A 13,287-nucleotide genomic window follows, 5' to 3' on the forward strand; every position below is an offset into this window, starting at 1 on the left:
GCTCCTTAGTGGGCACAGACCCTTATTACTTTCACAATATATCATTACATAACATAAGAGAATAATAGTAGGCTAGGAAATACCACCCAACTGTCTGAAATTACTAATGTAACAGAATCAGACTAAACAAGATGTGATTATTATATCTAAAGATGATTAATATCCATGGTGACATTTGGGTCCCTGCACAAGAGGGATGGACGAGACCGGCTGCCGGTTACAAGTGGTTCAGAAGTCCTGGGTCTCGGGGGACTCAACTTGCAGTGATAAAGCTTTATTAGCAAAATGCACGTCTGCGTATTCGCTACCTGCTCAGTAGTGCACCAAATTCAGCAATGAAATGAATGCTACAGGGAGCCTGGTGCAGGTATTGAAGGTGCGTCGGACTCCGGGAGGAATCTTCACTCTTTAGACAGTATTACCAGGCCTCCGCCACTGGGTAGATCTACATTTTATTGCTGCTGCTGTATGAACTGATCACTATAAGCCAGGTACACACCTGACCGATCCCAGCAGAGATGGATACAGGTCACACCGCTGATGTGTCTTTGGCTGCGGCAGCAATGTGATAATATACTAATGCAGCAGAAGCATCATGTGTAAATAGACACCTCCTGCCGGCTCCTGTGGTCTGCTGCTGCATCCAAAAATGCAGCATCAGGTCATTCTGCGAAACCATCAGCCATCTGAGCGAGCCTGAGGCTACTGAGATCATCCATCACAGCTCTGTGGCCGAGGCCAAGAAATCTCTATTGGAAGACACAGACCTTGGCCATAGCACTTCCTGATAGGCCCCATTTTCAGGAACGCCGGCCATCCCTGCCCCCGGCTTGTCCCTAGATGGCTTTGGGGAACTGTAAGAGATCTTGCAGTAGAGGACCAGCATACAATATCTGAGCAGTAGACAATCCGAGTGGTGTAGTTTCACAACTTTTTCTTTACATTGGGGGGGGGGGGGGGGGGGGGACTTTTCTACCACTGGCATTATAACTGGAAAGGTTCCTGGTTTTATAGTTGATCTCTATTGCTAGGCTTACCGTACTGTCCCTTTAAGCTGGGACACTCATGGACTACACAGCTTACTATTACTGAAATATAATTTTGGAGCTTTGTATCAACTACTTCATTATTGTGCCTGCAGGGTTGAAGAGGACTTTGAGAAACTCTTGAATCTTGGAGTGAAGCCAAAGAATAAACCAAAGCCCAAAGTGCCGGCAAAACCCACTTTCCTAAAGGAGCCGCGTCATTCGCCGAGCCCTTCGCACACGGGTTCGGAGCACACAGGGCCCAGCATACAGGCTATGGATGAGTCAGATATACTCAAGTACATTGAAGAGAATGAGTCCGCAGACAATGACTCACTCAGTCTGTTCTGAAGGAATGTTGCTGATATCGTTCTTCAAAGTGTCCTTTCACACCTCTACGTAAACAGTAGGGCTCTTAAGCTTCCCCCCTTAATGATTAGTGAGGGTGGCAAGACTTTAATAAACATTAACTAAACTCCGTTTGGAATGTGAAGTTGTCCTAAAGTGAGAATGAACTGTGCCACGACTGCCGTACTGCAACTCCCAGCATGCCTAGGCAGCCATTGGTGGTCAGATCTTGCTGGGTGTTGTGGTTTCATAATGGCCTACAAAGTAGGTGATTATCTGTGCTTATTATGGAATACACAGAGTCAGTGTCCTGTATAACACATGTAGTTTAAACAATTCAGTACTTGCAATAAGAGTATGTTTAATCCACTTTTTTGGAACCCAGTAAATATTGAGGTGTAATAAGTCTCACTTTCAGTATGTACATCAGTGTAGCCAATCAAATCGCTCCGTAAAAAATTAAAGCTTTGGTCTAGATTACTCTGTAGATTTGGTGTTAGGAATGACCATATTGACACAAAATATACTCGCTGCTTATCAGTAATTTAGAACATAAAAGGTTTAAATGATAATAATGTGTAACAGTATTGAAATAAAGGTACATAACACACACACACATCTGCATTTGAAAATGTTTGGCTGATGTAGGAAAAGTAAATGTGTTCTTACCTACGTTTGCACTACTGGAAACTGCTGTGCAATCCAGGCTTGGGGTATGCAGGTAAGTGACCCCTTTCTTTGATGCTGTTGGTTTTAATTATTTCTCTGACGTCCTAGTGGATGCTGGGACTCCGTCAGGACCATGGGGATTAGCGGCTCCGCAGGAGACAGGGCACAAAAATAAAAGCTTTAGGACTAGGTGGTGTGCACTGGCTCCTCCCCCTATGACCCTCCTCCAAGCCTCAGTTAGGTTTTTGTGCCCGTCCGAGCAGGGTGCAATCTAGGTGGCTCTCCTAAAGAGCTGCTTAGAAAAAGTTATTAGGTTTTTTATTTTCAGTGAGTCCTGCTGGCAACAGGCTCACTGCAACGAGGGACTTAGGGGAGAAGAAGTGAACTCACCTGCGTGCAGGATGGATTGGCTTCTTAGGCTACTGGACACCATTAGCTCCAGAGGGATCGAACACAGGCCCAGCCATGGAGTCCGGTCCCGGAGCCGCGCCGCCGACCCCCTTGCAGATGCCGAAAAGTGAAGAGGTCCAGAAACCGGCGGCAGAAGACTTTTCAGTCTTCATGAGGTAGCGCACAGCACTGCAGCTGTGCGCCATTGTTGTCAGCACACTTCACACCAGCGGTCACTGAGGGTGCAGGGCGCTGGGGGGGGGCGCCCTGGGCAGCAATGATAATACCTTGTTCTGGCTAAAAATACATCACATATAGCCCCTGGGGCTATATGGATGTATTTAACCCCTGCCAGGTCTCACAAACACCGGGAGAAGAGCCCGCCGAAATAGGGGGCGGGGCCTATCTCCTCAGCACACAGCGCCATTTTCCTGCACAGCTCCGCTGCGAGGAAGGCTCCCAGGACTCTCCCCTGCACTGCACTACAGAAACAGGGTAAAAAAACAGAGAGGGGGGGCACTTTTTTGGCGATATTGATATATTAAGCTGCTATAAAGGAAACAACACTTCTGTAGGGTTGTTCCTATATATTTATAGCGCTTGGGTGTGTGCTGGCAAACTCTCCCTCTGTCTCCCCAAAGGGCTAGTGGGTCCTGTCTTCGATAAGAGCATTCCCTGTGTGTCTGCTGTGTGTCGGTACGTGTGTGTCGACATGTATGAGGACGATGTTGGTGTGGAGGCGGAGCAATTGCCGGTAATGGTGATGTCACCCCCTAGGGAGTCGACACCGGAATGGATGGCTTTGTTTATGGAATTACGTGATAATGTCAGCACGTTACAAAAATCAGTTGACGACATGAGACGGCCGGCAAACCAGTTAGTACCTGTCCAGGCGTCTCAGACACCGTCAGGGGCTGTAAAACGCCCTTTACCTCAGTCGGTCGACACAGACCCAGACACGGACACCGAATCTAGTGTCGACGGTGAAGAAACAAACGTATTTTCCAGTAGGGCCACACGTTATATGATCACGGCAATGAAGGAGGCTTTGCATATCTCTGATACTGCAAGTACCACAAAAAGGGGTATTATGTGGGGTCTGAAAAAACTACCTGTAGTTTTTCCTGAATCAGAGGAATTGAATGAAGTGTGTGATGAAGCGTGGGTTAACCCCGATAGAAAACTGCTAATTTCAAAGAAGTTATTGGCATTATATCCTTTCCCGCCAGAGGTTAGGGCGCGCTGAGAAACACCCCCTAGGGTGGATAAGGCACTCACACGCTTATCAAAACAAGTGGCGTTACCGTCTCCTGAAACGGCCGCCCTCAAGGATCCAGCTGATAGGAGGCTGGAAACTACCCTGAAAAGTATATACACTCATACTGGTGTTATACTACGACCAGCCATCGCCTCTGCATGGATGTGCAGTGCTGGGGTGGTTTGGTCGGATTCCCTGACTGAAAATATTGATACCCTGGATAGGGACAGTATTTTATTAACTATAGAGCAATTAAAGGATGCTTTTCTTTATATGCAAGATGCTCAGAGGGATATTTGCACTCTGGCATCGAGAGTAAGTGCGATGTCCATATCTGCCAGAAGAAGTTTATGGACGCGACAGTGGTCAGGTGATGCGGATTCCAAACGGCATATGGAAGTATTGCCGTATAAAGGGGAGGAATTATTTGGGGTCGGTCTATCGGATTTGGTGGCCACGGCAACAGCCGGGAAATCCACCTTTTTACCTCAGGTCCCCTCCCAACAGAAAAAGACACCGTCTTTTCAGCCGCAGTCCTTTCGTTCCTATAAGAACAAGCGGGCAAAAGGACAGTCATATCTGCCCCGAGGCAAAGGAAAGGGTAAGAGAGTGCACCAAGCAGCTCCCTCCCAGGAGCAGAAGCCCTCCCCGGCTTCTGCAAAGCCCTCAGCATGACGTTGGGGCTTTACAAGCGGACTCAGGGGCGGTGGGGGGTCGACTCAAGAATTTCAGCGCACAGTGGGCTCACTCACAGGTGGACCCCTGGATCCTGCAGGTAGTATCTCAGGGTTACAGGTTGGAATTCGAGAAGTCTCCCCCTCGCCGGTTCCTAAAGTCTGCTCTGCCAACGTCTCCCTCAGACAGGGCGACGGTATTGGAAGCCATTCACAAGCTGTATTCTCAGCAGGTGATAGTCAAGGTACCCCTCCTACAACAGGGAAAGGGGTATTATTCCACACTATTTGTGGTACCGAAGCCGGACGGCTCGGTAAGACCTATTCTAAATCTGAAATCTTTGAACCTGTACATACAAAAATTCAAGTTCAAGATGGAGTCACTCAGAGCAGTGATAGCGAATCTGGAAGAAGGGGACTTTATGGTGTCCCTGGACATCAAGGATGCTTACCTGCATGTCCCAATTTGCCCTTCACATCAAGGGTATCTCAGGTTCGTGGTGCAAAACTGTCATTATCAGTTTCAGACGCTGCCGTTTGGATTGTCCACGGCACCTCGGGTGTTTACCAAGGTAATGGCCGAAATGATGTTTCTTCTGCGAAGAAAAGGCGTATTAATTATCCCTTACTTGGACGATCTCCTGATAAGGGCAAGGTCCAGAGAACAGCTGGGGGACGTAGTAGCACTAACCCAAGTAGTGCTGCAACAGCACGGGTGGATTCTGAATTTTCCAAAATCTCAATTGACCCCGACGACACGTCTGCTGTTCCTGGGAATGATTCTGGACACGGTTCAGAAAAAGGTGTTTCTTCCGGAGGAGAAAGCCAGGGAGTTATCCGAACTTGTCAGGAACCTCCTAAAACCAGGAAAAGTGTCTGTGCATCAATGCACAAGAGTCCTGGGAAAAATGGTGGCTTCTTACGAAGCGATTCCATTCGGCAGATTCCACGCACGAACTTTTCAGTGGGATCTGCTGGACAAATGGTCCGGATCGCATCTGCAGATGCATCAGCGGATAACTTTGTCTCCACGGACAAGGGTGTCTCTTCTGTGGTGGTTGCAGAGTGCTCATCTGTTAGAGGGCCGCAGATTCGGCATACAGGACTGGGTCCTGGTGACCACGGATGCCAGTCTGAGAGGCTGGGGAGCGGTCACACAGGGAAGAAACTTCCAGGGAGTGTGGTCAAGCCTGGAGATGTCTCTTCACATAAATATACTGGAGCTAAGAGCGATTTACAATGCTCTAAGCCTGGCAAAACCCCTGCTTCAGGGTCAGCCGGTGTTGATCCAGTCGGACAACATCACGGCAGTCGCCCACGTAAACAGACAGGGCGGCACAAGAAGCAGGAGGGCAATGGCAGAAGCTGCAAGGATTCTTCGCTGGGCGGAAGATCATGTGATAGCACTGTCAGCAGTGTTCATTCCGGGAGTGGACAACTGGGAAGCGGACTTCCTCAGCAGACACGATCTACAACCGGGAGAGTGGGGACTTCATCCAGAAGTCTTCCACATGATTGTGAACCGTTGGGAAAAACCAAAGGTGGATATGATGGCGTCCCGCCTCAACAAAAAACTGGACAGGTATTGCGCCAGGTCAAGAGACCCTCAGGCAATAGCTGTGGACGCTCTGGTAACACCGTGGGTGTTCCAGTCAGTGTATGTGTTTCCTCCTCTGCCTCTCATACCAAAAGTACTGAGAATTATACGGCAAAGGGGAGTAAGAACGATACTCGTGGCTCCGGATTGGCCAAGAAGAACTTGGTACCCGGAACTTCAGGAGATGCTCACGGAAGATCCGTGGCCTCTACCTCTAAGACGGGACCTGCTTCAGCAGGGACCGTGTCTATTCCAAGACTTACCGCGGCTGCGTTTGACGGCATGGCGGTTGAACGCCGAATTCTAAGGGAAAAAGGCATTCCGGAAGAGGTCATCCCTACCCTGGTAAAAGCCAGGAAGGAGGTGACTGCACAACATTATCACCGCATTTGGAGAAAATATGTTGCGTGGTGTGAGGCCAGGAAGGCCCCGACGGAGGAATTTCAACTGGGTCGATTCCTACATTTCCTGCAAACAGGATTGTCTATGGGCCTCAAATTAGGGTCCATTAAGGTTCAAATTTCGGCCCTGTCGATTTTCTTCCAGAAAGAATTGGCTTCAGTTCCTGAAGTCCAGACTTTTGTAAAAGGAGTACTACATATACAGCCCCCGGTTGTGCCCCCAGTGGCTCCGTGGGATCTTAATGTAGTTTTGGATTTTCTCAAATCCCATTGGTTTGAGCCACTCAAATCGGTGGATTTGAAATATCTTACATGGAAAGTAACCATGCTACTGGCCCTGGCTTCAGCCAGGAGAGTGTCAGAATTGGCGGCTTTATCGTATAAAAGCCCATATCTGATTTTCCATTCGGACAGGGCAGAACTGCGGACGCGTCCTCAGTTTCTGCCTAAGGTGGTTTCAGCGTTTCACCTGAACCAGCCTATTGTGGTGCCTGCGGCTACTAGCGATTTGGAGGATTCCAAGTTGCTGGACGTGGTCAGGGCATTGAAAATATATATTTCAAGGACGGCTGGAGTCAGAAAATCTGACTCGCTGTTTATACTGTATGCACCCAACAAGCTGGGTGCTCCTGCTTCTAAGCAGACGATTGCTCGTTGGATTTGTAGCACAATTCAACTTGCACATTCTGTGGCAGGCCTGCCACAGCCTAAATCTATCAAGGCCCATTCCACAAGGAAGGTGGGCTCATCTTGGGCGGCTGCCCGAGGGGTCTCGGCATTACAACTCTGCCGAGCAGCTACGTGGTCGGGGGAGAACACGTTTGTAAAATTCTACAAATTTGATACCCTGGCTAAAGAGGACCTGGAGTTCTCTCATTCGGTGCTGCAGAGTCATCCGCACTCTCCCGCCCATTTGGGAGCTTTGGTATAATCCCCATGGTCCTGACGGAGTCCCAGCATCCACTAGGACGTCAGAGAAAATAAGATTTTACTTACCGATAAATCTATTTCTCGTAGTCCGTAGTGGATGCTGGGCGCCCATCCCAAGTGCGGATTGTCTGCAATACTTGTACATAGTTATTGTTACAAAAAAATCGGGTTGTTATTGTTGTGAGCCGTCTGTTCAGAGGCTCCTACGTTTGTCATACTGTTAACTGGGTTCAGATCACAAGTTGTACGGTGTGATTGGTGTGGCTGGTATGAGTCTTACCCGGGATTCAAAATCCTTCCTTATTGTGTACGCTCGTCCGGGCACAGTATCCTAACTGAGGCTTGGAGGAGGGTCATAGGGGGAGGAGCCAGTGCACACCACCTAGTCCTAAAGCTTTTATTTTTGTGCCCTGTCTCCTGCGGAGCCGCTAATCCCCATGGTCCTGACGGAGTCCCAGCATCCACTACGGACTACGAGAAATAGATTTATCGGTAAGTAAAATCTTATTATTGGGCCTGACTGAGAGATGGGGGCTGCTGCACCCGCTCTAACGTCTGTTGCTGGAGTCGCGAGTGCGATTATATGCAAATGATCATTTTAGCCTTCCCATTGGATATTACTGGGCACTTGAATGCGCAAGTCCTGAGACGCCCACTTTCGGTGCTCGTGTACACTGCAACACTGACAGCGGTTCTTTACACACCACCATATGCGCACCGTGGTGTGTACCATCGGCACTTACACTAGCCTCTGTTGAGTTCAGTTTCTCTGTCCGAAAATGGCCTCTGTTTCAGCGTCTCAGCGTCTGGCAATGCAGCCATTTTGAAGGGAGCGAATCAGCCGTTGCCGCAGTGTTTCAACACTGGCAACAGCAGCCCAATTGCCTCCCATTGGTCGGCCGGCAGAATGTCTGATCCGCCTAAAAGTGGCCAGCAAGTACTATTGAGCAAGATCCCCGCCACCGTAAAGTGCAGCAGTGTCGGGCAGATTCTCTGGGTGAATCCTACCAGCACTTAATTGAATTCCCCCCTTAGTGTCAAAAGTGTGCACGTGCCCCTTGAATTGTGTATTGTATTTTCAGTCACAGCAGTGCAGAACCTGTATAAGTATTTGGAAAGTGGGGTACGTGGACGCTCTCCCTGTGGAATGATAGGCAGGCAGACATATACAGTAAAGCTGGGTACACACTATTGCGGGCACTCAGCTGACCGGGTAAAGGTTCCTGATCAGCCCAGATACAGGGCAAGATGCATCATCGCTTGGAAAGTGATAAAATGGAGAGTGAAAAAGTACCAGCCAATCAGCTCCTAACTGCCATTTTTCAAACACAGCCTGTAACATGGCAGGTAGGAGCTGATTGCCTGGTGCTTTTCTCCATTTTATCACTTGGAGAGTGATAAAATGGAGAAAAGAGCCAGCCAATCAGCTCCTCACTGCCATATCACAAGCGATGATGTATCAGCAAAGTCCTAAAAGCTTTTTGCCAAAATAAAATATATCCCCAACTGAAGAAGAAATCTGAAGCCCAATAGGCAGTCTGATGTGTCCCTGATGGTCTTACGCAAAGGTCTCATTGTGTCTGCTCAGCCAAGTAGCTGTGTTGTCACTGTCCCTTCTCCATGACCGTCCCATGAATCAAGACATCACATTTCGCTTCCCGCATTCTGCTTATATTTATCTCTTGTATATTGATCTATAATATAATTAGTCATTTGCAGTAATTGTTTGTCATGTATTCCAATTTCAATCTTTTCTGTTGACATCTTTTACAATAAATGATTTCCTGAAACTTTTCTAGTAATAAGTGTACATGTTGGTGTAATGTTATGTCCTAAGGATACAACAAGCAGTATACATGGGGGAATCGCTCATTGTTGCTAAGGGAAGCTGTTGCTAACAAACAGATTAATCTCACAGATAAAACATATATATTACATTTAAACATAAGATAGTAACATAGCTACTGACATTTAAAAAACAAACAAAATCAGAGCAGGGTAAATCTGGACACCTTGATAAGTACCTGATTAACCACTCCCATGTTCTCACGTAGCCAATTCTACTTTCTGATAAGCGCCTCCTTCTGGGAGGACAGAGAATTACAGCACTCCTACCATAATTGGGGTTTTTGCATTTTGTATAATGGGCCTGGATCTTATTCACACGCAGCGACCAGTGAACCTTGTCGTGGGAGTGTTGCCTGGACCATCAAGCGATAACAAAGGCCCGGGTACTGGGGACATGTTTAGCCAAATCTTGGTGGCTTGACTACATCCCCTCCCAAAAAATGTTAAAAAATACCACGTGCTGTAAAGGAGAACAATTTCCCCCTTAGCTGCTGACCTAGGCCCCTGCCAGGCTATCCAGCAAGCCCAAGCCTGGGTAATCTACCGCCTCTCTCAGCACTCCTGAGTGCCATTGGTGTGCAGTAGGGTGGCCAATATCGGGATCGGTGGGATCCCGGCCTAAAATTGGCCGGGATTCAATCCCGGGATTGGAGCTTTCAATCCCGGGGTTTTCGGGATTGGCCAGCAACCTATTTTTGGATATGTCGAGCAGTGTTGAGCATCCTCAGAATGCTCAGATGCTGCCCGGCTCCTCCTGCTTACCAACTCTGGCAGTGAGGTCCGGTGGCTGCGAGGTGTGGTAAGGGGGGGTGGGACACTATGAAATGCAGCCAATCCCAGGAATCCTGGGATTGAACATTTTTCAATCCTATTTCCCAGGATTGCAAAAAATGGCTCGGGATTGGCCACCCTAGTGTGTAGCCACAGTTTTAGATAAATGTCTTGCACTCAGCATGGTATAGATGACTACTGTGGACAGAAAACTAGTGACCAGTGTGTGACAATAAGCTTGCAGACTTGCATATAGTCACAAACAGCATATGGTTATAAACCTGACTGCAGCGGCCGCTTCGTGTATGACACAGATTTGGGCCCAATATTTTTACAACCTCCTATACCACCATTAGCTGTGTTTTTTGTCTACATAGTCTTAACCTCTTTTATGTCAGTTTTATGCCACAACACAGGCTTTCAAAGCGATTTTACAGTATTGTATCCCTGTTGGCCTGTTTTTATTTTTGCATCATACTCATTAATCCAGACTGAACGCTGGCCTCGCCAAGCCTCCTGTCTGGTTTACCTCAGACAATTCCTGAATTAAACTCGTCCTTACATGTGAATATAACCTATGACTCAACAGTCGGGTTAAAATTGATTTGAAACAGGTAGGAATTTCTCGTCTAGTCAAACAAATCCTTCGTGTGCTGTGTTGTTGCTGAGGAATTAGGCTGCAGTGCTGGAATTCCTGTGCGCTGACCTGAGAGAGAAATGTATATGCCCAGCCAACGGAATAATAATCACATAAAGTAATAGAGGGGGTGCAGCTTCTATACATTGGTGCAAAGCAGCTACTGCCGTAATGATGGAGTCCCCGGAAAGGTTTGCATTGCAAATGGACCATGGGGCCTGATTCAGAGTTGAACACAAAGCAGTAGCGCAGCCAGTGCTGCTAAATTATGGTAATGCCGCAGGAGGCGTTTTGGACCATTGGCCGTCTGTGTGACTCTCGGGTTACTTGGGTGGCCGTCTCAGATCCGTAGCCGAGGCCGGTAAATCTGCGTTAGGAGGCACCAACACTGGCCCTGCTCTCGCAATAAATGGGCAACATGCCCGCAATTTCAGGTCGGCTGCCCAGCGCCATCCCAAACACCCACAGCCTGACTGACTGCCTACGACTCAGGACCTGTGCAGCACATGCAGAGAATGGGTCATGCTCATGCGCAGTCCTCCCACCATCAGAGTTGTGCATTAACCATTGGGTTTGCGTACAACTGAATTATTATTATCCTTTATTTATACAGCGCCACAAGGGATCAGCAGCGCCCATTACACAGTACATAATCAAATGAGCAAACAAGAAAACAGCACTTATAGTTCAAGACAATATAGGACAGGTATAGAAAACCCAGGGTTAGGTGCCATCAAAGGGAGTAAGGAGTATAAGATAGTGTAAGTAAGAGAAGGAAAGGCACATGAGGAAAGAGGGCCCTGCTCTTGCGAGCTGAATCAGCCCTATATGTAATGAGTCCACTTGTGCAGTGGTGCACTGAGCACATTATCAATGCAGCTCGTAAGGAGGGAGTTCTGGGATTAAAGGCTGAGGCATTTTGAAGATATTACTTGCTTGCCTTGTGAGACGTCTTTGTCACAAGTTATAGCTTCCGAACTTCACAGCCAGTGCTTTCAAGTGTATCCGTGTGACACGAGAACACTGGCCTCATTCAGGGTGAGATGTCACTAGGGTAGCGCATAATGGCCCTCATTCCGAGTTGTTCGCTCGCAAGGCGAATGTAGCAGAGTTACACACGCTAAGCCGCCGCCTACTGGGAGTGAATCTTAGCTTCTTAAAATTGCGACCGACGTACGCGCAATATTGCGATTACAAACGAGTTAGCAGTTTCAGAGTAGCTCCAGACTTACTCTGCCTGTGCGATCATTTCAGTGCTTGTCGTTCCTGGTTGACGTCACAAACACACCCAGCGTTCGCCCAGGCACTCCCACCGTTTCCCCGGCCACTCCTGCGTTTTTTCCGGAAACGGTAGCGTTTTCAGCCACACGCCCCTGAAACGCCGTGTATCCGCCCAGTAACACCCATTTCCTGTCAATCACATTACGATCGCCGGAGCGAAGAAAAAGCCGTGAGTAAAAATACTTTCTTCATAGTAAAGTTACTTGGCGCAGTCGCAGTGCGAACATTGCGCATGCGTACTAAGCGGATTTTCACTGCGATGCGATGAAAAATACCGAGCGAACAACTCGGAATGAGGGCCAATATGCTTGGGGTGTGAAGTTTATTTTGGTTGTATAACTTGCAGCTATCTAAAATGCCCGTTGTACCACTGTAGTTTATTCAGTTTTAGGTCTATATTTGACCACTAGGGGGCTCGGCCTGTACAGGTCACAAAAATGTCCACTGTCTGATTATAATACATTTAGTTAATTCATCTTTTATATTCAAAACTAAAGTGATGACATCAGAACTCACTGTTGTGAACAGTGACATCAGAGCTTGCTGCTTATAGAGAGCTTATTTACAGCAGTATAACATCTATTTTTTCAGTATGCATCAGAAAAATGTTCTTACTTACATAATGTAAGTAATGCACAACAGCAGGTTCAGTTTAAAAGGTCTGAACAACGTGGACCCCCAAGAGGGAGAAAAAGTGTCGGTATCTTGGTTGTCGGGATTTCGGCGCCGGTATACTGTGTGCCGGGATCCCAACAATCAGTATACTGAATACCACCCATCCCAAGAGCTCAGGTAATGGAACAATGACTATGGAGACACAATAGTAGGCAGTACAGATGTGTAATGGTTAGCATTACTTCCTCACAGCACTGAGGTCATGGGTTCAATTCCCACTATAGCCCTAACTGTGTGGAGTTTGTATATTCTCCCCGTACTTGCGTGGGTTTCCTCCGGGTACTCCGGTTTGTTCCCACAATCCAAAAATATACTGTTAGGTTAACAAAAAATGAAACCCTAGCGTGACTGTGTCTGTGTGTACATGTGATAGGGAATATAGATTGTAAATAGGGAAGCCAATCCCGGGCCATTTTTTCAATCCCGGGTATCGGGATTGAAAAATGGCCAATCCCGGGATTCCTGGGATACCCGGGATTGGCTTTTAGCTAGGTAGCCGGCCCCTCGCCCCACCCCGCCCCACCCGCCCATATAACTCACCAAATACCGGGAGCGAGCGGGAGGGAAACATCATTTGAACGCTGCTGGCGGCTCCCAGCAGCGGCTGACAGCACAGCGTGACCTCTCACGCTGCGCTGGGGACCCGGAAAGAGGAAGCCAGGCAGCGTTTGAGCGTTCTGTGGACGCTCAGCGCTGATCCTTGGAGCTTCCAATCCCGGGATTGAATCCCGGCCATTTTTGGCCCTAAATCCCATGATCCAACCGATCCCGGGATTGGCCACC

At 48.0% G+C, this 13,287-nt stretch overlaps 1 protein-coding gene across 3 annotated transcripts in view; it reads left to right on the forward strand.

Moving 5' to 3' along the window:
• The window catches only part of HS1BP3 (HCLS1 binding protein 3), a 152,397-nt gene extending 150,892 nt beyond the window's left edge, over nt 1-1,505 (forward strand). For all 3 annotated transcript variants that reach the window (XM_063915319.1, XM_063915318.1, XM_063915320.1), the window contains one exon: nt 1,142-1,505. In XM_063915319.1, coding sequence (XP_063771389.1) covers nt 1,142-1,376 — 235 coding nt within the window. In that variant the 3' untranslated portion in view covers nt 1,377-1,505. The remainder of the gene's footprint in view (nt 1-1,141) is intronic.
• Nucleotides 1,506-13,287: the final 11,782 nt, after the last annotated feature.

The sequence above is a fragment of the Pseudophryne corroboree genome, chromosome 4 (assembly GCF_028390025.1).
Source record: "Pseudophryne corroboree isolate aPseCor3 chromosome 4, aPseCor3.hap2, whole genome shotgun sequence".
Taxonomy (NCBI): Eukaryota; Metazoa; Chordata; class Amphibia; order Anura; family Myobatrachidae; genus Pseudophryne; species Pseudophryne corroboree.